The sequence below is a fragment of the Podarcis bocagei genome (assembly GCF_964188305.1).
Source record: "Podarcis bocagei genome assembly, chromosome: 9".
NCBI classification, from domain to species: domain Eukaryota; kingdom Metazoa; phylum Chordata; class Lepidosauria; order Squamata; family Lacertidae; genus Podarcis; species Podarcis bocagei.
The window spans coordinates 22,941,580-22,966,263 of NC_138134.1; the positions used below are offsets into that span (position 1 = coordinate 22,941,580).

General features: G+C 43.0%; 1 protein-coding gene and 1 long non-coding RNA gene across 2 annotated transcripts in view; one reads left to right on the top strand and one right to left on the bottom strand.

Moving 5' to 3' along the window:
- TUSC3 (tumor suppressor candidate 3) overlaps positions 1 to 1,163 on the bottom strand; it is a 127,654-nt gene extending 126,491 nt beyond the window's left edge. The window contains exon 1 of the mRNA XM_081209048.1: positions 973 to 1,163. Within this exon, the coding sequence (XP_081065174.1) occupies positions 973 to 1,092 (120 nt within the window). The 5' untranslated portion in view covers positions 1,093 to 1,163. The remainder of the gene's footprint in view (positions 1 to 972) is intronic.
- Positions 1,164 to 1,179: 16 nt separating this feature from the next.
- LOC308595176 overlaps positions 1,180 to 24,684 on the top strand; it is a 30,763-nt gene continuing 7,258 nt past the window's right edge. The window contains exons 1-2 of the long non-coding RNA XR_014011858.1: positions 1,180 to 1,321; positions 3,564 to 3,633. This is a non-coding gene — a long non-coding RNA (uncharacterized lncRNA). The remainder of the gene's footprint in view (positions 1,322 to 3,563; positions 3,634 to 24,684) is intronic.

Below are 24,684 nucleotides of genomic sequence, written 5' to 3' on the forward strand. Positions count from 1 at the left end.
TGCTTACATGATCTAACAACATTTTTGAGGGGTGGGGTTTTTTTGTAAATAATTCAAAAACGTATTAAACAAAAGAAAATAGGTCCTGAATTTAAACACTAGTTATGTCTCTTATTTTATACAGCTTTTGCATTGGTGGTTCAGTAGTAGAATTCTCGGCTGCCACACAGCTTTTGATCAGCAGTCCTAAGCAAGGCAAACACTCAACCTTCTCCACATTCCTATTATTATTATTATCAGTGCTTTTTTCGGGGGGGGGCGGGGACGCAGGGGAAGGCATACCCCTAAACATTTTGTGAATCTTTGTACTTTTCTCCATTTGCTGTGTTTATTTCCCCCCCAATTTGAACTAAAAATGGTGATTTTCTTGAGTCAAAATGAGAGGACCCCTAAACACTTTTTGTTTTTTTAGAAATAAGCACTGATTATTATATACCGCCCTTCATCCAAAGATCACAGGCGGCTTACAACACACACAAAAACACACACACACACACACACACAAACCCCACATAGCATAATAACGAACATTCCTAGGCAGAAACCTTAAGAATCCATCTTCCCCCCCCATGTCCAACCTATGTTTGCCCCTCAGAGGGATGGATGACTGGGGGGCGGGGGGGGGAGGGAGGCAGCGAGAAGGAGGGTGGGGGAAAATGATCGCTATAAACTAAAATTAATAATGAAATCTTAAATGTGGGCATTCATGTTGTATAAATAAAATTGTAAATAGAAAACAACAAATAAACAAACAAATAGAAAAGAATATGAAATATATATATATATACACACCCCAACACAAAGGAGCTGCAGGGGGGAAGGTGGAGAATATATTAAACTCATAAACAAAGGGAGCTGGAGGGGTTTGTGTGTTGAACCCTAGCTATCTCCCCCCCCCCCGACACACACAGGGAGGCAGAAGGGTCGCGCGGGCGGGGCGCGTGGAAACGGGAGAGAAGCGAACGGCTCTACCTCCTTCTTCTTCTGACCTCCCCCGAACTGGACACAAAGGAGGAAGAGGAGGAGGAGGAGGGGGGGAAGGAGGCTGCTCCCCACAGGCAGGTGCGGCGCGAGGCGCCGTGACGGGGCCATGGCTTCCAACGGGCGCCGGCGCGTCAGTCTCCGCCACAAGCACCTGGGAAACGCCGTTATCCACGCCGTTCTCCTCCGCGCTGATTGGGCGCCGAGGAGCACCAATCCAAAAGCGAGCCTGCTACTGGGCAAAGCCTTCTGGGAAATGTAGTCCGTTCCGATCCGTTCCGTGGCGGTGGTTCTCAAAGGGTGCGGAGCGCCGCGCAGGTGCGGCAGGAGAGGATGGCAGGTGTGGCGGGACCCGCTCAAAGAAGCGTTTAAACATTTCACTATACTGTACTGTACTGTACTATACTATACTATACTATACTATACTATACTATACTATACTATACTATACTATACTATACTATACTATACATGCGTATGTATATATGTGTGCATGTGTGCGTTTCTCTCTGTATGTATATATACGTATATATGTGTGTGTGTGTGTGTTTCTATTATACACACACACATATATATACATTTATATCTCATGTTACGTTTGCTTCATGTTACGTTTTTTCAGGTTGCGTCCCACGCCAACCCGGAAGTACCGGAAAGGGTTACTTCCGGGTTTCGCTGCTTGCGCATGCGCAGACACACAAAACGATGTCACGTACATGCGCAGAAGTGGCAAGTCGCAACCCGCGTGTGCGCAGACGCAGCACTGTGGGTTGCGTTCTTCTCATATTGCGAACGAGCCTCTGGAACGGATCTTGTTCACAACCAGAGGTACCATTCTGTATACACACACACATACACACATAAATATTCGCAGAATGTGGAATACGCATCTTTTCAAAATCAAGCACTGCTAGGAGTTGTTGCTTTTTGTTTCCCAGTGTATTTCTTATTGATAAAAAATTTAGTGCGGCATGAGCATATTACTATTATTATTATTAAATATGTTTTCGTTATTAGTTTTATTATTTATACCCGGCCCACCTTGCTGGGTTTCCCCAGCCACTCTGGGCGGTTTCCAGCACATATAAAAACTTAATAAAACGTCAAACATTAAAAACTTCCTGATACAGGGATGCCTTCAGACGTCTTCTAAAAGTTGTGTAGTTCTTTACTACCTTGACATCTGATGGGAAAATGTGGTTCAGAGGGAAGAAGTTTGAGAACCACTGTTCTGAGTCCCCCCCCCCCGCCCGCTTCCTCTTTCGTAGGGTTTCCTTATTATTTTATGTATACTATTCCTGAACATAAAGCGATCGCCACTGTGAAACCTGGTTCTTTGCTTGCTTGCTTTAACGTAAGTCCCACTTTATCCAATGGGACTTAACATCTGCAAGCAAGGGTGCAACCTGGATAGCAGCCTTAATTAAGAAGTTTGTTGTTTTGACCTAAGCCCCCTTTCCCTACATAGGAAAGCAAATGTACACAGTGATATGAAGCTGAGAAAATATCCGTAGCTTGCCTTTAATGTGGGGTAGAGAGAAGTGTGTGTGTGTGTGTGTGTGTGTGTGTGTGTGTTTTAGCATTCTGTGCAACTTAAAACACACTATTTGATACGTGTCCACTCAGAAGTAAGTCGAGTTGAGTTCAGAGGTCCTTAAGGGTAAAGGCAAAGGGACCCTTGACCATTTGGTCCAGTCATGGACGACTCTGGGGTTACGGGCTCATCTCGCTTTATTGGCCAAGTGAGCCGGCGTACAGCTTCCGGGTCATGTGGCCAGCATGACTAAGCCGCTTCTGGCGAACCAGAGCAGCGCACGGAAACACCGTTTACCTTCCTGCCAGAGGGGTACCTATTTATCTACTTGCACTTTGATGTGCTTTTGAACTGCTAGGTTGGCAGGAGCAGGGACTGAGCAACAGGAGCTCACCCTGTTGCAGGGATTCAAACCACCGACCTTCTGATCAGCAAGCCCTAGGCTCTGTGGTTTAACCCACAGCACCACCCACGTCCTTACTCTGAAGTATATGGATATTAGGCTGCTACGTATATAGTATATGACTACCTTTATCTAGCCCCCATACATTACATTTAGTATCCTAGAATCATATAAATGTAGGGTGGGAAGGGACCATGAGGAACATCTAGTTCAACCCCTTACAATGCAGGAATCTGTCCCCAATGTGTATCTCAAACCCATGACCTTGAGATTAAGAGTCTCATACTCTACTGAGATAAGAATAATGACAATGTCACCAATAGTATCAGAGGTGATTGCAGATTTCTGTGCCTTTAATAGCTGGCCAGCAGACAGAAATATAGCAAATTTAGACACACACACACACACCCGCTTCCAGAAATAAAGCTTTGTAGGCTAATTTTCTGCCTATGAAATAGTTTCTGAGTGCACAAAAATCTTGCCATAAGAAGGTTCACGGCCAATTCTCATAACCAAATTAATGAAGGATCCTGGAATTTATTGCTGGTTTGTTTGTTTAAATTAAATAAGGTTAAAGCTTGTCATGATTAAGATAAATGAGCAATGGATGTGCTATTAAAATATTATTCTCTTTACTCGAAACAGAAACAAGCGATAATAAATGTGATGGTTGGGATATCCTATGCAGCACAATCCAGTGCATGTCTATTCAGAGGTAAGTGCTATTGAATTCAATGGGACATTCTCTTAGATAAGTGTGTACAGTGGAATCTCAGGTTACGTACCACCCTCCTTATGAACGCTTCAGGTAACGAGCGCTGCTAACCCGGATGTAGATGCCCCTGGTAGTGAACTTTGCCCTGGGATGTGAGCGGAAGTCGCGCACCAGCGGCACAGCACCAGCAGGAGGCCCCATTAGCGAAAGCGTGCCTCAGGTTAAGAACAGTTTCGGGTTGAGAAGGGACCTCTGGAACGAATTAAGTTCGTAACCAGAGGTATCACTGTATAGGATTTCAGGCTTTGACTCTTACCCAACAAAAATTTCACAAGCTTCAGTATGTAATTATTTAGGAAATGCAACATTTTTATTTTTATTTTGTTATTGTCAGGACTATGTTCTTGCTAGGGCAGTCTGATATATAAAGAGAGAACTGGCATATTACACCAGGGACCCTTCTTCTTCTTCTGTCTGCCTTCTCCTCACAATAACCAGCCAAATGTCTCTAGAAAGGAGGGCAGGAAGACAACAAACTTTCTTCCACCTGCTCCCAGAAGCTGCTATTCTGTGTATCCCCCACCCTCACCCCACCCCAAATACTAAAATAATATTATTATTGCTGTTGTTGTTGTATTTGTTACACCCAGCCACCCTGGGCAGCTTCCAGCAAAATATAAAAACATTATAAAACATCAACCATTATTCCATGTTCTGTGGAATACTGTCTCCACGCTTGAACGTTCTACTAACCTACCATGGCTAATAGTTACAGGTAGACCTAACCTGCACTAATTTATCTAAACCCCTTTTAAAGCCATGACTACATCTTGTGGCAATAAATTCCGTAAGGGCTGGTTGCCTTTTGTCACAGAATTGTTCTATGATTTTGCCTCTCCTGAATCTACTGCTTATCAGTTTAAATGAATTACCCGGAATTACTAATATTGTCTACTTTTCTGCATCATACAATATATAGTTTTTCAAATGCCTACCGTGAGCCCCAGTCATTTCCCCCTTTCCCTCAGACCATGCCCCCTTTGCCCCTGACCACATCCATTTTGCCTCAGAAGCTTGGAAAGGTGCAAATCTGACTCATGGGCTGTAAATGGTTCTCTCTGTGCCCTAATCTAAAAAACTCCAAACTCTTGACTCTTTGTTCTGAGGGAAATTGCCCCCTCCCCAATTCTTTGATTAATTTGGTTGACCTTTTCTGCATCTTTTGCACTGCTGTAGAACTTTTTCTGAAATAGGGCCCTGTTTCGACATAAGACCTCCAGTTGTAATAAATTGTTGTGAGATTAGCTGTCTGGTTACTCTGAATGGGTCTACTATTATGGCTTTACTTGGGGTTGTGACAGCAGTACTTAAAAAATGAGTGTCAGGTCCCTGCAAAATAAACATATAATAATAATAGCCTGCCTTCCTACAATACCTGAAATTGAAACAACAAAGCTACAGATAAAATAAACTGTAAAATAATAAAATTGCAAACATATAAAAATATGTCATGTTTAACTAGAAGCACACTGGAATAAAGAATCTGGGTTGGACCAAGCATGTTGCCCTGAGTCGGGTGTTCCATAATCTGGATATTGTAACTGAAAAGCCCCTCTCTTTTGACTCCACTTGCCACTCCTCATGCAAAATTGGGTTCTCAAATCATTTCTCATGAGTGGAGACAGTGTCCAACATGCCCTGGTGCCATACCTTGACTTTCAAGGTCAAAACCAACAGCAAGTTGTTACTAGTGAACCGGGTAAAGGATTGAAGTAATGTATTCAGATCTTTGGGCTTCAGCCAACCCCCTGGCACCCACATTCCAAAACAAGTGAATTGTCTGAATTGTCTTCATAGGCAGCTCAGCATAGAATGAATTATAGTAACCCAACATAGAGGTGACTAGGGCATGAATGACTGAGGTCGAGTCAAAATAACTTTAATGATCCTTTAATGGTTTTTATGTTCTCTTCAATAGGAAATCTAGCTGCAGGGTGATGGGACTGATACCATTGCTCAGTGCAAGGAAACAGGAGTTTTACGGTTTGATTAAAGAAGCGGAGAGTTTAACAGGGAGGGGTAAAGTCTGGTAGAAGATGTACTCTCTCTAGATCCAATTCAGACTTATTGAAGGAGTTCTCGTTTGATTCAGCTATGCTGTACTTACGTATTTGTAATTAAAGTTGAGGTTACAGTATGACTGGTAATCTAGACATACACAAGGACTTTTAAAAAACAAAATTCTCATTGTCAAACTGTTAAGCCATGAAAAACAACCGGAAGGAACTAAAGTAATACTTCCCCCACTTTTATATGCCTTTAGTGCAAGTGGAATATGGGGTTATTTTATTTTATTTTAGCATTTTGTTTGTTAATATCAACTGAGCTTTTATGGCAATGCAAATTGCTCACAGGCAAAGCTTTCCTTCATTTATCCACTCACATTCACAACATTTCAGGCCCTGTGGGTAGTATCCCCAGCTTCATGTAAATTGGCCAAGCTGTGCATCAGTGCTTTAACTATATGTAGCCATGATGTTTAAAACTAGACAATCGACTGAACCAATCTGACAGCTGTGCTAGAAAATTCTTCTCAAAAGGAACAGTTCGCTTGCACTATAATCAGCCAAAGTAGTGCAGTGTTGCAGGGGTGCAAGCGATGACCGAAAACTGAGTGGAAACTTAAAAATATAAACGGTGTAGAATATTTTATTTGTATGTTTTTTTCCTGATTTGCCATAGCCGAGTAAGAGCATGGCCCATCTAGCCCAGCGCTAATAGCTATTCAGATGTCAGAATTAGGGGGAAATGCAGATAGCATTCATTTATAATCCACAACCCATAGAGTTCAGGGAATTGCAAGATTTCTCCTTAATTCTAGCCACTCTCAAGATAAGTCATTTGTCTTCTAGGTTGTCTCAGAGCGTCAGAGGACAGCTGGAACTCCTGGAAGTGGCCAGGTAATTCTCAGGTGTTCTATTTGAAGGGCCTCTCAACCAGCTAGGATGGTTTCATGGTCTTGCCTATGCATGGCAATCTGTAAATATTTTGCAAACAGATGTGTCACTCTAAGACAAATCTATGAGTAGCATTGCATATTCTGAATGCTAGTTTCTGTAAGTGGTTTCTCCAGTTACGTTTCCGAGCATAACTCAAAGTGTTGATGCTGACCTTTAAAGCCCTAAACAGCCTCGGCCCAGTATACTTGAAGGCCCAGTATAGTTGAAGGAGCATTTACATCCCCATCGTTCAGCCCGGACACTGAGGTCCAGTTCTGAGGGCCTTCTAGTGGTTCCCTTACTGCGAGAAGTGAGGTTGCAGGGAACCAGGCAGAGGGCCTTCTCAGTAGTGGTGCCTGCCCTGTGGAACCCCCTCCCAGCAGATGTCAAGGAAATAAACAACTACCTGACTTTTAGAAAACATCTTAAGGCAGCCCTGTTCAGGACAGTTTTTAATATTAGATGTTTTATCGTGTTTTTAATACTCTATTGGGAGCTGCCCAGAGTAGCTGGGGAAACCCAGCCAGAAGCCTATCAAAATCAGAATCCATATCTTGCTTTATAGTCAAAAGAAAGAAAAGTCAGGAGCTCCGATTATGGATCCCTCACACCCTGACCCTCCCATCTCATACAAGGCAATCCTCGTGTCCTCAGCCGTTTGTGTAATACTGTAGAGAGACGATTGCTGTGAACTGCTTTTATAAGTCGCTGTAAAATTACATCCTACAAATAAACTCCTAATTCATATCACTGCTGTAGTAACTTCAGGGTGTTTTGTAGCTGCTTCAGCCTCTAAAATTTCCTGCTAAACCTGGAGCCTGGATAGAAAGCCACTTGGAAATCCCATATATACTGTGCAAGCTGCTCTCCTAAGGAAGGGTACAATGCAAATGAGTAACAAAAATATTACCGTATTGGCCTGAACATAATATATAAGCCGCACCTTTAAAATTGGAGGGGGGAAAGAAAAAAACCCCAAATATAAGCCACTCCCTTCCTCACTGCTCCTGGCTGCATCCTGGGCCGGGGCTGCATTGCCGATGGCCTTTCCTCTCTCCCTTCCCAGCCTTGGGGGAGAGGACGGGGGACTATGCGCAGGGCGGGCTCCACTTTGCCACACTCCTAGTGCTGTTTGCCCCACGCTCCTGGCTCCATACCATAAGGTCGGGAATATAAGCCACACTTTAACTTTTCACGGTCAGAATTTGGGGAAAAGGTGTGTCTTATATTCGGGCCAATACGGTATTTTAAATGGTTGGAAAATATTGGCTTTCGTTTCTTTTATTTCTTTCTTTTTTTAAAAAGGCTTTAACATGACTAATTATTTCAGAACAAGTCTGGTGATGTTATATCTCATGATGAATGTGTGTGTCTGTGTGCACATTCCCTAACTCCAGGATTTGATTATCCTGTGAACCGCCCTAAGACTTGCGGGCATAGGGTGGTATACAAATTTAATAATACAGTGGTACCTTGGGTTACATACGCTTCGGGTTACATACGCTTCAGGTTACAGACTCCACTAACCCAGAAATAGTACCTCGGGTTAAGAACTTTGCTTCAGGATGAGAACAGAAATCGCGCCGCCGTGGCACAGTGGCAGCAGGAGGCCCCATTAGCTAAAGAGGTCTTCAGGTTAAGAACAGTTTCAGGTTAAGAAGGGACCTTCGGAACGAATTAAGTACGTAACCAGAGGTACCACTGTAAATAGATAAGTAGACACAGTATTCCCCCTGGGGGACAGCAGCAAGAGAGGGCTATTGCTAGCATGTGCTGCTTGCAAACTTTCTATAGGCCACGGTGGGCAAGAGAATGCTAGACATGATAGATCTTTGATCTGATTCAGGCAGGCTCTTCCCACATGCTTGAGACAACCAGCGCCAGAGGCATGCAGGCAGTGAACTAGGGGGACTAGGCTAGTCGCCTAAATGCTTCTGGTAAATTAGAGTATTAAAGCCTAGCACCTTCTCAAAGCCTGGGAAGCTTCTACCCAGCTTAGGGAGGGAGGCACGATGCTCTGACAGGACCAAGAGCCCTTCTGCCATCTTCCCAAAGCCTGCCCGGATTTGGAAAGTAGGCAGTAGACATCCAGCATCTTGTCAGAGACCTGGTACCTCCTTCCCAAAGCCCAGAAAGCTTCTGCCCGGCTTAGGGAGGCAGGTGCAACGCTCACACGCATGACATCAGCACGTCATGATTTTCCCTGCACCACCACCGCCAGCAATCGCACTCACAAGCTGGCACCTCTGGCCCTAAGGTTTCCTCTACAAAAAAATTTCACCGCACACCACTGAGTCCAGCACAGAATAAGTTCTGGAAGCCTCCAGGTACCACTGGAGTTCCTAACAACCAAGCCAAAGAACCACATCTGGAAGTTGGCAAGAAAGCAAAGTAAAGTTGCAGGTGACATAATTTTTCATTCTGCATGATCGATGATGTCGTGTGTGCTGGAATGACAAAGAAGTGAAATGGAGACCAAGTTGGAAGAAAAATTACATCTGGGTTCCTACCTAAGCACCAGTTTTTGTGATGGGAATATTAATCATGACACATCATATCCAAATGAACAGTGCTTAACAAAGTACCTGAGAGCAAAATCAAGATTCCACCCCACCCTTATTTTCCACCAATCCTGAAGGCTCATCTTCTTTGACAGCAAACTGTCCTCAAAGCACTGAGCCAAGAAGAATATGTTTGGCAGCTATCAGAAACAAACAGCTTATATTGGATTCCTAGTCAATAGAACAGAAGGTGAACCTTTTTTCCAGGTAGAAATCTCTCGGGTTTATGGCTTCTCAATACTTTGGGATGGTGCGAAGGTAATACTGATAATCTCCCAGCTATGGTGAGGCACCTGAGGGTTTCCGTTGACCTATTTGCTTCTATTCAGGAACAGTGGCAACACCCAGCATCCCCGGTCAACTGAGGCGGATCTGAGCCTCGCAGGGACCTCCCAAGCATATGTGAGGACTGAGGATTAGGCCTACTCGCCCACCCATAACCACAGCTTGATTTTTTTTTTAAAAAAAAGAAATCATTTTAAATTTCCAGGAGGGGAAAGAATCATAGATACCACCTTGAGCTCCATGGAGGAAAGGTGGGATAGAAATATAATGATAAAGATAGAAAGAGATAGATGATGATAGATGATAGATAGAAAGATGATAAATGATAGGAAGGTAGGTAGATGAGAGAGAGAGAGAGAGAGAGAGAGAGAGAGAGAGAGAGAGAGAGAGAGAGTGAGTGATGGGACGATGAGCTGCTTGTGCGTAAAATCCAAGTCCCTCAGAGTTTGATCAAGTTTGCAAACCTCTGTCTGTAACGGAGCCCCTTAAACATGGGTCCCTCAGTCGCTGGCAGATTCTGACAGTGGTTGCTTTCGGAATCGCTTCAAACATAAAAGCTCCTTAACGGAAACACGTCTTCTGGACTCTCTGCGTGACAGTTTCCGGCGAGGAGTGGGTGTCCCTACGGGAGGTCCTGAAACCTCCCCACTGCCCTCGCTGGAAGTGTCTTGGAGCCATCCCTCCTGCTCACTTTCCCTCAGCTCAGCTCCTCTCCCCCTACTGGTTCCCTCTTCAGCTGCTGAGTCTCTCCCAACCTGTGTGAGCCCTTCCACCTCCCTTCCTTCCGATGGCAGTTCCCTGACAGATAGATAGATAGATAGATAGATAGATAGATAGATAGATAGATATAGACAGACAGACAGATAACAACTCAGTAGAATTAAAAATTGGAATAAATGAGTGGAGCCTCAAATGCACTCCTTGCCTTGGGCACTGCTTGGTCTGTGGCCATCCTTGGTCTCTGTTGCACTAGAATAGGCAGTTTGGAGACTGCAGCCATCAAATTAACTTGTACATAAATGGCCTCCATGTAATTTAAGTTTTATTGGCAGGCTCCCGGAACTAATCAAATGAAAATATACACTTATGTGCGTAAGGAAGAGATTCTGCTCCGGATTAGGGAAAGCAAATCAACTGCCATAGTAGTACAAATAGCAAAACTAACAGAAGATTAACTTTTCAGAAGTGCTTGCCAGCTTATCATTATGAACAGAAAAAGCTGAAAAGAGCTGGAATAATACCTAGAATAATGGCTCGGGGTGGGGGAGGGATCCTCAGGATAAAAGGGCTGACTTTTTGCCCCAGTACCAAAAATAACTAGGAAAGAACCCAAAAAGCAATTAATATAGATGGCATTCTCACAAAGCTATTAACAGGAGAATCTTTATGGGTCCTGTTGCACTAAAAAAAATTGTTCTGCCTGAACTTTAGAAGAGTTCAAAAAAATCTGATACGTTTACCTTGACGATCATTTCAAAGGGGGTAGATGACGCTGCATATCTCTGTTAATTAATTTAACAATTGCAAATAATTGATACAGCTTTCGGGGCCTGCACATGCATGCCTGACAAAAATGTAGCATTTTCAAGTACCCATAGTGGCAGATGGAAAGAGAATGGAGGAGGCATAATGCATAATTTCTAGACATACCTCTAGTAGAATCAATGAGTTTCTGGAGCTGAACTCCCGGGTTCTGGGAAGAAACATGGGCGTTATGAGCTCTGCTTCAAACTAAACCCTCTAGAAATCTCATTGCTGAATTCATCCATTGTGTTTTCAGTCTGGAAGATCATTGTGGCAGGTCTGACTGGGGACAACGTGCCATGTGGTTCCATGCCTGCCTCCTTCCATTCAGTAAACATGTCAGATATAAAACTCATGGTTGCAACAAGCTGGTCATTTTATTTACTGTGTTGCATTTTCAGGCCAGCTCACCTAGAGCCCCTAGAGCTTTGATTTTTCCTGACCTCCTCTACCACTGAACAAATTGGGTCCTAATTCCTTGCAACTCTGTGGTGACTAGTGAAACCAGCTAGAAAGAGGAGCAATGCCCAGAAAAGGCTATTGGGCAATGCTTTTAATGAGAGAAAGACATTCCTAAAGAAGATGTCCTTCCCCACCGCTGCAGTGGCAAAGAGAGGGTTGTCTGTGGTCTCTCTCTCTCTCTCTCTCTCTCTCTCTCTCTGTGTGTGTGTGTGCGCGCGCGCAAAGGAAGGTAAGCAGGTCTCAGTTGGGGATGGTGGAATAATTGTTATCCTTATTACTACAAACTATTAATTCATTGGAATTCAATGTTGGCACTTGTGAAATTATTCCAGGGCAATTAATTCATTAATGTGTGTGTGGAAGTAATAATCATTACGGATCATTATAACGGAGCAATTATTAGTGCATTTGAAGTCATTGTTGGTGCTTGTAAGAAGCATTCTAGGGCAATGACATAATCTTTTTAAAAATGTTTTTAAAGAATTAATCATATGCATTGGTAAGAATTTAGGTTTGGCTTCAGCCCTCCCAGCTTTGGCACGTGACAACCGACCCTGCAAAGTGGGAGGGTTTGCAACAGAAAATGGGGTGCTTGGACCAGAAAAGTTTCACTATCCCTTGCCATACAGGGTGAAGTTTCCAGTGTACGTTCTCTAGTGCTTGGCCCATGACTAATTGCCTGTGGCCTATGCATCCCTACTCCATGTATTCAAAAATATTGCTGTGCAGAGTGTTTCTAAGAACTTCTATCATTTGTACTCACCACTCCAAGCCTTGCTCAGACTTTGAAACTGAGTACTGTGTGGTCCAGTTTAGATGCCACACTTCTGGATCTCCAAACCGTAGTTCAGGAACATGATGCTTCCTCATTCTCCCTTCCAATTCAGCCAAACTCTGGTAAATACTGACTTCAGACCATGTTTTCAAACCATGGTTTTGAAGTCCATTGGCTAACCATGGTTTGAAGCTTAGCAATGGCCATAGTTGCCAGATTTGAATGTCACTGTAAACTACGATCGGAGCAATCTGGAAATGGAGGAGAAAAATCCTTTTTTGAGAGACGAATGAAGTGGTTAGAGAACAAGAAGGATTAAGGCTGCGGGTTATAATCAACAGTCCTATTCAGAATAGATCCATTGAAATTAATGTAGATGACTAACTTATGTTCCTTTATTACAGTGATTATACTCTTGAGCAGAACTTAGCTGGATACAACACAGAGCATGTGAGCCCATGGTGCAGCTTCAATACTTTGGCAAAACAGCTCAGATGAGCCAGTGTATGTGGCATTTCAGTGATATTGATACTTGAGAAATGGGCTATGGGACATGTTTCCTACCCTAGACTGGAGAGAGTTTAGCAGTGTGGTCCTACATGGTACACAGGCATTACTTAAGCCGTTTCCTGCTCAGGCTAGCAATCCCTTTTCTTTTCTTTTCTTTTCTTTTCTTTTCTTTTCTTTTCTTTTCTTCCCTTCTTCCTTCTGCCTCATTATTCTTGAATTATGTCCGCATTTGAAATTGTTTGGAAGGCTAGATTAATTGCCTTCCCTTCATTCATTTATGCTGACATAACATCAGTGGCACTGTCTGCGCATTTCTCCACTTCTGAATAGAGCACTGCCAGCGCATTCAAGCATGAAGGCAACTTCATCATTGCTCCTGAATCAGCCGGAAGGTTTTGTTTGTAAGAGTTGGGTTAACATACAGAGAGGGCATGAAGACGTTCTCCTTCCTTTACATATCATTAGGGGTAGTGGAAGCTGCCTTGTACCAAATCAGACCATTGGTTCATCGGGCTCAGTATTGTCTACATTGGAAAAGCAGCGGCTCTCTGGCATTTCAGACAGTGGTTTACACTGACTGGTAATATTTGTCTAGAGTTTCAGAAAGGAAACTTTCCCAGCCCTGTACCTGATGATGTAAGGGATTGAACCCAGGAGCTTTTGCATGCAGACCATGTGCTCTGCTACTGAGCTACAGACCTTCCCCAAGTTGTCCCGGTGATCACATGTGGAGCGATAAGACTATTTATAGGCTTATGGAAATAGTCGTGTCTGACCAGAGCAAACAGCACTGCCCTGGCGATGCGCTGGAAAAACAAACAAGCACTTTAGGGCATTTTCAATGTGACTTCATTCCATAGGCATCCCTGATAATAAAAAAGAAAAATGCTCTCATTTCAACCTTACAGCTACCTGATGCAAGATTTGAGGTGACAGCCATAAAACCTAGAAATGTCCTCATCAGACTAAGACAGGTGGCAATGCAGCTGCTTCAAAAGCCCATCCAAACATATGTATCTTTTCTTTCGGCAGTATTAGTATGCTGCGCCTAACTGTTACTAGGCAAAGTGATGTTAACAGCACCACAGATCACTTATTAATGTGGCACATCTGTCCTCTTTGTGTATAGAGACAAACAGCATTTCCATCAAGCAAGAAACTTGTGTACCATAAATCCTGATGAACCAAATGGCACAGGGATTTTTCCTCCTTCCTTTTGCAGGGAGGGCAGGAAAGGGAGGGTTGGTTTTAAATCCAGACAAAATGACAGTCGGTTATCTCCTCTCATTATTTCACTGCCTAACAACAGATATGAGATCATTTTCTAGTGGTGCTCTTGGTATAGGTTGGAGCCATTCAGAGTGAACTACAATATGTGAATTCAATGTTTCTTTTTCCTTCCAATTCTGAAATCACGTTTTGATGGGAAGGTTAACTATGGGCTGGATTATCCAGTTAAAAACTATTTAAAGCTCTGGAGCCAAGTGAGGATTCCTAGGTAAGATCCTCCCTCTATTGTGTGGGCAGGTAATCCCTCCCCTACCTGGCCTGGTCTCCTTGGCAACGCTTCCCCCAGGTGGGATTGGACAACTGACTGAGGTAGGCGGAGACCTCCAGGTATCACACCTGAGGGAAGGCAAAGCCAAGCCTATGCTGTTGGGGCCGCTCCAGATTTAGGGGCCTGCACGCGTCCACGCAAAGGGCGCCCCCCGTTTTAAGCGGGGAGCGGTCATTATATACAACCCAAGTTGTATGGATTTCCCATATTCTTGTGTCGGGAATGTTCCATATCCATATCCACTTATAGATTCTCAACTGACAAACGTCGAAACATTTGGTCCAAGGCAAATGTTGGATTTCAATATTCTGAAATCTGCTCCATTCTGCATTGATTGTGGCCAGTTCTGCTGATGATTTGCACTGTTTTGTCCAATCTACTGGTGTTCAAACCACAACATAATGTAGGTTGTACCAGTGTATCACAATCCCATCACAACAGGACCCTGGAGAGACTTCCTTCAAGGAAGAGGTGTGGGACCCTCAGAGAAACCCAGCACATCTGAAGACCAGGAAGAACTTACTGTAGTCCTGAGATAGCCCCAAATACCTAGTCTCATTGACATGTTGCCTGATCCCTCTAACAGCTACTTCAGCCACATCCTTCCTCAACCATTGATTCTCCTCCTTTGTCCCATATTTCAAGATCAAACGGGACAGCAAACCCAATGGGAGAATTGGAGCCTGAGTGTTCATTTGATGTCCAGGGGTCTATCACTAGAGTTTTCTTGGGGAGGAAGGATCTACTCAGGAGGAGGGAGGCTTCAGAGAGAATTCACTTGTGAACTAAGACCTAGATTATCATATTGCTATTATAGAAACAACAGGTCCTTTGCTCAGCTGCCACACTAGCTGGTGGTCATGGGCACAGTGGCACTACTGCCACTTTGGGGGCATAAGAGAATGTCAGGTGCTCGGTTCAAGGACTGGCAGGCTAGGCAAGCAGTATAGTTATGCAACCCACCCTAAAAAACAAAACACCTGACAGATCTAGGGCTCCATAGTAGACAGCAGCATGGAATTGGCCCTCACTAGAAGAATTGTGGCCTTTGTGTCTTCATTTGATATGCCCGCAGTTGCCTCTAAGACTGGTCATAGACTAAATGGCACCCAAGTGAGGAACTTTCTTGGTATTCTCTCCATTTCTTCAACTTTTGAATGCCATATTATTTATTCCATTTGTAGTCCATTTAATGGGTTTGATTTATCACAGTCTCAATATGATAAATTTGCACACGTGGGTCTGGTCACAGTCTCCCTCTCTCCCCCCCACCCACACCACTACAATTTATTAAATGGTGTTGTTGTTTTAAACATGTGAGAAAATTTACAAGAAGAAATAATATTAACACAGTGCTGGCTATGCTTTACGTGTAAGGTTGTAAGGTTTGTGTTAATCACATTGATTGTTACTTTAACAATAGATAGACCATGACAAGGAATCCCCTCCTCTTCTCCGCAAGGCCATCATCCCCAAGCCTGGCACTCTGGTCAGCTGAACAGCAGTGCCTGAAAACGGACTTTGGTCCAGACACATCTTTACCTGCCCCAAAATCAACAATATCTCCCAAACACTGGCACCAAAGAGAAATAATGGAGACCTAAAAACTTGGAGCAAAACTCTTATGAAATGGTGAAAACATCTTATCCAGTACAAGATAGCTCAGTTGGTTAGAGCATGGTGCTTATAATGCCAATGTTGCAGGTTCAATCCCCATAAGGCACAGCAGCATATTCCTGCATTGCAGAGGGTTGGACTAGATGGGTTGGACTAAGGGTTCCTTATACTCTATGATTCTATGTCTGACTTAAGCTACAATCCTATCCACACATTGATTTCAATGGAGCTTACACTGTCAGATTTAATTGAAGTTGTTCAAAGGTACCGATGAAAAATAATTCTTTAAAGGTTACCACACAGAGATAAGGAGCTAAATCTCCATACAACACAACTTGATAGGGGGGAAATCCACAATAATCTAGTTCCTTTCTTTTTATTCTCCTCTTTTGAGAAAGGTTATTCCAAACATCAAGCACCACTGAGCTTTGTAGGCTCATCCTGCTGACTTATCCCTGTTAGAACAACCTAATTAGACGAAAGCTTATTTTGGAATTGTTTGTAATCAACTAGGGAAGGAGAATAAAAGCAGCCATATTATCTGAAATTTCAAGGTGTATGTTTCCCTATTAATGATAATTACATTTATAAAATGGAAATTGTTTCCCTTTCCTGGTCTTGCTATATACAAATGTAAATGCGCCAGTTGCAATGCAAGGGCACACAAAACAAAAAGCAAATAAACTAAAACAATTGGTTGTAAACATAATTTGTTGCATTCATCCAAGGGTGGAGAACCTGTGGCTCTCTAGGCGTTGCTGGTCTGCATTTTCCACCCTCCCTGACTATTGACCATGCTGGCTGGGGTTGATGAGAGTTGGCATGCAACAACATTTGGGAAGACCATAAGTCTGTCATCACTGCCTTAACCAATACTGGGAATACTGGAGTATTGAGGTACAGTAAAACATTAGGGTTAGTTGACACACAACCTTGGTGATTTTTGCAACTGTATATGATGCAATTTCGAAGATCTCAGACCCTGAGTCACAGCACATGGTGGCATGTTGCCTAGCATACCAATTACTGGGGATAAATTGCAACAAAACACAGAGTCAGTGCAGGTGATGAAGAAAAGTCTGTATTTACTACAAAATCTCAAGAGTGGTAAGAGTTATGCATGCAACCACTTTGCAGACACCACCAGAAGTGTCAAGTTGCCCCTAAGATTCAGGGGGCCTGGCTTGCATCACCCGCATGGAGGGCCGGCCACTGAACCTGCAATGCACGCTAGGCCCCTCAACATTGAGGGAGCCCAGCTCCCTTCCAACAAATATTGAGGGGGCTGACATGTCTTCAGCTGCTTAATTGAATACACTTACATGACCAACGTTAAATGTTCAAATGGACTCATGTCAGATGTAGGATAAGGCTGTTACCAGTTACCCTAAGTAGCGGAGGGTATACACCGAATATACACAGAGTGACCAGCATCTAGTTCAAGCAGGTTTGATGCTGGGTGCCACAGAACAAGGCACATTAGCAATTTCAGGACCATGGATAGCTCCACATGAGCATCTCACTCCAAGAAAAGTTGAGGCCAAACTGATCCCTTTTAAGCCTCTGTCTCTAAACTACCGTACCTCTCCCAGGCTCTTCCCTCTTGTGACCCTTAAAGGACCAACCCTCTGACCTAAAGATGAGCACTTCTCCTCCTTTCCATTTTGGGCAGCGAGGTTGGGATGTCATTCAGCTGGACTTTCCAAAATGAGACAGCTCCTTCTGCTTTGCAGCTATAGGCAACTTTCCCTGTGTCATTAGAAGAAACTTCCCTAGTGGCTAATTGTTCTACATACATTTCACCAACAACTTGGCAACTTGAGTCTAACAAAGAAGTAATAAGGCTCTGTATAATTAAATAAATGTTCACAGAGTTGCTTTCATTTATGGTTACTATGGAAGGAACACATAATTGGCTCATGGGGAACAAAAAGAGCATATTTCTTGCAAAGATCGCTGAAAAGGAATTGTCTCTGTTTCTTGTCTAAGCCATATCCCTGTACCTTTTTTTCATTAGAGTGAACTCCAATTTGCATTAGCCTTTCCTATGAAAACCCCTTTTGTTTTCTAGAAAGAGCCTTTGTTATAAAGGCAAGAAGAACATAAAGACAACTTAATTCCAGAATCCTGTGATGTATGTTGATACAATTTCTACTGCACGAACAAAGGGGATGATTTTTTTTAAATTACAATCTCCCTAATAGGACACCTCCAATTATATGGTGAAGAACCCAACTGAGTAGTAGAGGAGCTACTTTGCGTGCAGAAGGTCTCGGGTTGAATTTCTGGTTACTCCAGGTAAGGCTAGTAAAAATGTATTTCTGAAATGCTGGAGAGCTGCTACCAGTGTAGACAAAACTGAGATAGATCAGGCCCAAGGGCCATGTTAATTTCTGGGTAACCTGTCAGTGGTGGACTGGGGCAGGTGAAAGAAAAAGTGGGCAGAGCAACAGATGTAAATGTACAGTAACTACTTTGCACAGTAGGCTAGGTGTGTACTCACACCCCCCATGAAGGCAAGCAACAGGCATTATCAGAGTTCAAGGAACTATTCCAGCCAGGCAAAAGACTTGGGGAGTGAATCATGGCCATTGAGCAGGGTAGCCTGGCAAGCTGAGGGCCTGATGGAGAAACCTAGCAGCCATATTTGGTCCTAGATTCTTCATCCTTGGTCTATATATGATGTGATTCAGTATAAGGCAACTTGTTATGTTCTTAATTAGCTGCAATGGCTTCAAGGTATATGGTTGTTGTTGTTGTTATTTGTCAGGCTTGAGGAATCCTCTCCCTCCCCCCGATGGCACCAAGAGGCAGGGAGGAAACAAGAAAGTTATTACGTATGATTTATTCAGTTATCACAGTGAAATACAAAGAATGCCGGTCATTCCTCCATAATGGAGTTGCTCGCACTGAATTCCTCCTTCTTCCCTCTCTAGCAACAACACCTGCTTCTACAGCTGGGGTCAGCAAACTTTTTCAGCAGGGGGCCGGTCCACTGTCCCTCAGAGATTGTGAGGGGCCGGACTATATTTTGAAGGAAAAAAAATGAACAAATTGCTATGCTCCACAAATAACCTAGAGATGCATTTTAAATAAAAGAACACATTCTACTCATGTAAAAACACGCTGATTCACGGGCCGTCCGTGGGCCGGATTTAGAAAGCGATTGGACCGGATCTGGCCCCCGGGCCTTAGTTTGCCTACCCATGTTCTATAGCATCTGTCTGTGGACAATTGTCTCTGCTTTTTGTTCTAGCAACCTTAACAAATGCCGCGTTTTGAGAGAAGAGGGGTCAGGTATTCTGCGCAATGACTTGTTAGCTAGCTGCTCTATCTCCCCTCCTCCTAACATAGCATAACTCAGCTGTCTGCCTGTCTCTGAGCTGCTATCTTCCTCAAAGCCCTGCTGTAATTTGAGATTGCCTTCCTCTTCACTGTAAGCTACAGGAGAAGGGTGGGGAGACCTTCACCATTCCTCCTCTTCTTCAGTACAATCCCTGACATTATTATTATTATGCTGCCCATCTGATTGGGTTACCCCAGCCACTCTAGTCAGCTTCCAGCATATATAAAAACATAATAAAACATTACACCTTAAAAACTTCCCAATATAGGGCTGCCTTCAGGTATCTTCTAAAGGTTGTAGAGTTACTTATCTCCTTGACATATGATAAGAGGATGTTCCATGGGGCGGGTGCCACTATCGAGAAGGCCCTCTGCTGGTACCCTGTGCTCTCACTTCTCACAGTGAGGGAACCGCCAGAAGGCCCTTGGAGCTGGACCTCAGTGTCTGAACGAGGGGGGTGGAGACACTACTTCAGGTTTACAGGTCAAAGCTCACCACAGCCTTCAATTCAGATGCCATCATTAGGTGCACAGTGATAAAACAACAACCTCTAAGTAGTTATTTATCTGAAAGATGGTTCTTCAACTCTGACAAAGTTGATGCTAAGCACATACGGCATTGGTTCTCTTTCAGGTATCGGATTGCTAGGCATTCATTCTGCATTTATTCTCAGTAGGATTTATTACTTGACGCTGTAGTCTTTAAATTATCGCGTTGAACACTTGCATAAATAAAGACAGCACTGCAAATGTATCATTTCTTTTGGTGAAATCTACTGCATAAATTATCCCGAATGGCTATGTCATATATAAACTTAAAATGAATAATTTAATTGCAGATCTGTCGTGATGAGGATTGATATACCTTCCTACCTACAAAGAGGCTAAATTAAAAGCTGTGGTACCGTAACATTCAGTTGCATATGCTAGTGGTGGCTTGCCAGGTTATATCTATCCCTATCAAAACCTAAAGCAGGGATGGGGAACCAGTGAGCCATCCAGATGGTGAACTCCAACTTCCATCAGTCCCATCCAGAATGGCCAAAGGCCAAGGATGATGGACACTGTAGTCCAGCAACATCTAGAGGGCTGCAGGTCTCCCACCCCTGATCTAGAGGAGTAAAGTATTCATCTCAAAGCAGATGTATATTTAGCAGAACATCTGGTACTTTCAACAGCCTCATACCATTTTGAATTGACTAGTAGGCTGCTGAATGATTTGCAGTAGATCAGCAATTGGATCCCAGTTGCTTAGCACTAGCAATAAAACCCTCTTTTTTCCTTCTAAATCATGCTTCTAGATTTAGAATCCTAGATATGTAGTAGCTCAGGTGTCGGTTTGCACTTGTATTGTGTGTTGGGTCATTCAAGCTGATGGGAGTGCAGTAGGCAATTTGCTCCTCCCCTTGAATTATTTTTGCATCTGGTTCCACTCACTATTTTGTACCCCTCTTCAGTCAGTAGCCCTTAGGGTTTTAGTAAAACAACAAAGCAGGCCACACAAACCTGATGTCTGCCCATAACTTTATAAAGTAGGGCATGGTATCTAGCTTCATCTTTTTAAAAAATCCAACAAAGGAAAACAATGACTAGAGCAATAGCAATAGCAATAAAATGTAAACGTTCAAGTAGTCTCATATATTTTGAATACAACCTGGCACATGGCACAATATCTAACATTTTGAGAGATAGGCTTGTCTGACAGCATTCTTGTCTGTGTCTTTTTGATGGGCAGATGGAAGCATAGTTTGTTTACTGTATTAAAATTAAAACAGCTGCTTTATTGTTTTCTTAATAGCATGTAACTCTGGGATCAATAAAATTGAGGAAGGGCAGGCTAAACATCAAATCAACCAGCAACATGATTTAGCCCTGAATAAAGTGGTTATTTTTTTCCTTTCTGTTTTAAGGAGAGGAAGGTAATATTCATTAATATTCTAGGTCTTGCCTAGCCAGTCTTGTGGCATTCATATTAGGCTGCTTAGATCTTGACACGTCTACTGTCATTTCTTGGTTAATCTCAACTTCTTTTTGTTGCCTAGGGTTAAACTTCCATATTCGTGCAAAATAGATTATGAAGGTGATGGAGCTGTAAATTGTTTCCTTAGACTTTGCAGTTTCTGACCTGAAAAACATAAAATAAAATTGAATGTATGCTGATACAAGCATGGTATGTAACAACTCTGCATTGTATAGATGATGCACAGAGAAGCAAAAGAAGATGAGTTTACACAAGATGAAAGCAAAGCTGGCAAATGAAATAAGGGGAAAGGACTTTGAAATAATTTTTAAAAGACAGACAATGTATGACAAAGAAATGTAATGGTGGAATAGTGGGGATGGAAGCAAAGAAGGAATTACCAATAGCAGATAAAACAACAATAACAACAACAAGAAGTCTTTTGTTATGTTTAGAAAGGACTATCCTGGCACTTTTATTCCTCACCATTCCACACTAGTCTTGGAAGGCAGAAAAAGGTGGTCGATTTCTTTCCCATTCCTGGACAATTTTTAGTAGAGCTTAGATTTTCCTTTACTGAACTTATTTATTAAAAGGATTTATTAATCCTTTCAAGTCATTTTTGATATTCAGGGCAGCATGAAATTTCATTCATTTGTGGCTACAAATAATGGCTGATATGAGACCAGAAAGCTGAATAGTATGAACTAGTCATACAAAGCAATATTTTAATCATAAATGTTTGCAGGTGTTGTAACTCAGTTTTATATTTTTGCATGGAGTATCCAAACTGATATATTGTTTGTCTCTATTATATATCATGTGTACATTCAGAGATCACTGAAGAAGACCCTTGGTGGAAATGCATTTGGTTAATTGTATTGTTTTATTTGACACCCCCCCCCCCATGAATATTTATTGGTTACATCACAACTGAGTTGTTGAGTTGGCATCCGTCTATCTTGGTGAGACAATGGAGGACTGCACCTTTGGGGGAGAGGGAAAGCTGTTGGATGGTTTCAGCACCTGCTATGGCTGTAGGGACTGATGCAGGAGAGACACGTTTTGTTGCAGCTAGGGCAGATGAAGGCATCCAATTGTGCTGCTGCAGATACACCATGGTGTTTCTCCTCTGGTCACTGCTATGGATATATGACTTGACTGCCTGTCTCCAGGCACTGTGGTCGTCTGTAAGGGATTCCCACATGGCAGGGTTGAAGTTGCCAGACTTCATGGCATGTTTGCAGAGATCATTGTAAAGTAGAGTTGGTCCACGAGTTGGCCTGGTGCACCATGTCACATTTAATTTATTTGTATTTGTGATATAAAGTTGCTGTATTTAACTGGTTTATACTATTTTGTGGCTTTTTGATGTTCAGATCTCAATTTGCGTGCTGGTTTTCTACCTGTTGAAGTGGGGCACAATTTCCTCTTTGTTGGGTTTGATGTGAAACAAGCACCAAAACATCTCTTCTCTTCCTCAATGAAGCAAAATACACAAGGAGGTGTCAGTAGGATTTTCCCTGATTTTTCCCTGTGTGGGAGCAATGTGGTAGAGTTAGAGTGGGGAAACTCATTTTGTCGGGAAGACATTAGGAGATGTGAGGCAGTCAGACATCTTTTCGTAGCGTGTAGTTCTGCTTGCTGGTAAAAGTGCAAGTAATAATCTATGTGCAACGTTTCTCCTGCAACCAGCTTTCAAAAGGCACTTTAAAGTGTTTCTGAAAGTTCAGTGGGGGAAGCTGCAGTCCAGGGATTGTTGCCTAATCGTTTAAAAGGATTTCTGGCTTTCAAAATCTTGCAATCACTTCAGCCTCTGGGTGTTCAGAGCAAAAGTAGAATAATAAGATCCTCATTCTCCCAAATCTATACGTAATCACAAATCACACAGGGTGTTCTGAGAACTATGGTGTGTGGCTGGAGACTGTAATGGGCTGGATGAGGGCCAACAAAATGAAACTTAATCCAGAGAAGCGGACACGGAGCAATGGATCCAAACTACAAGAAAGAAGATTCCACCTAAACATTAGGAAGAACTTCCTGACAGTAAGAGCTGTTCGACAGTGGAATTTGCTGCCAAGGAGTGTGGTGGAGTCTCCTTCTTTGAAGGTCTTTAAGCAGAGGCTTGACAACCATATGTCAGGAGTGCTCTGATGGTGTTTCCTGCTTGGCAGGGGGTTGGACTCGATGGCCCTTGTGGTCTCTTCCAACTCTATGATTCTATGATTCAGACAAGATGGATGTAACCTCCATATTAGATTACCATAATGTGCTCAACTTGGGGCTGCCATTAAAAGCAGGGGCCCAAGGTGGCATACATGGTTCTTCCTCCTCTCATGTTATCCTCACAACAACCCTGGGATGTAGTTTCGGCTGAAAGGCCACCCAATGAGCTTCATGGCTGAGTACAGATTGGAATCCTTATTTCCGTGGTTCTAGTGAAAATAATATAACACTACATTATATTGTGGCTTGCCAACAAAGGTTAAAGCTATGGTTTTCCCAGGAGCGATGTATGGAAGTGAAAGCTGGACCATAAAGAAGGTTGATCGCCGAAGAATTTATGCTTTTGAATTATGGTGTTGGAGGAGACTCTTGAGAGTCCCATGGACTGCAAGAAGATCAAACCTCTCCATTCTTAAGGAAATCAGCCCTGAGTGCTCACTGGAAGGACAGATCGTGAAGCCGTGGCTCCAATACTTTGGTCACCTCATGAGGAGATAAGACTCCCTGGAAAAGACCCTGATGTTGGGAAGGATTGAGGGCACAAGGAGAAGTGGACGACAGAGGACGAGATGGTTTGACAGTGTTCTTGAAGCCACCAGCATGAGTTTGACCAAACTGCAGGAGCCAGTGGAAGACAGGAGTGCCTGGTGTACTCTGGTCCGTGGGGTCATAATGCTACTTCTGGAATTTTGGTCAGCTTTAACTCAGTGACTTCTGTTATCTCCTTAAACATCCTTTGCCAGAGAATTTGTACATATTTACACCCCCATCATATGTGAACATAATTCTTGGTTTCCTGGCATCCTCTCCAACATAACAAAGAATATTCCTTGTTTATTTGATTTGACTGGTGTTAAATGCCATCTCCAAATTAATTTATAATAATTTTCTTTTATTCTTATAGACAACATAGACAACAACATTCTTTTTGAGCATCTCATTGACTCAGGCCTTGTGGATGCTTGTTCAATTGCACCAGAGTTTGCCCAAGGCCCAAGACTACCTGTTTGTTAGCTCTTTCTCAGACACCTGCTATAGGCTCCTCCACCATGCAAGGTGTAGAGGGAGCTTACCTGGACTAGGGTCTTTTATACAGTGCTACAGAAATTCTGAAATTTCCTCCTGTAGGAGGTTCATACCATCCTTTTATTGTGGCTCTTCTGGTGACAGGTCAAGGTCATGCTGTTTATTTCTGGGGTCATTTGGAGCCCACCCCCCAAGACAGAATT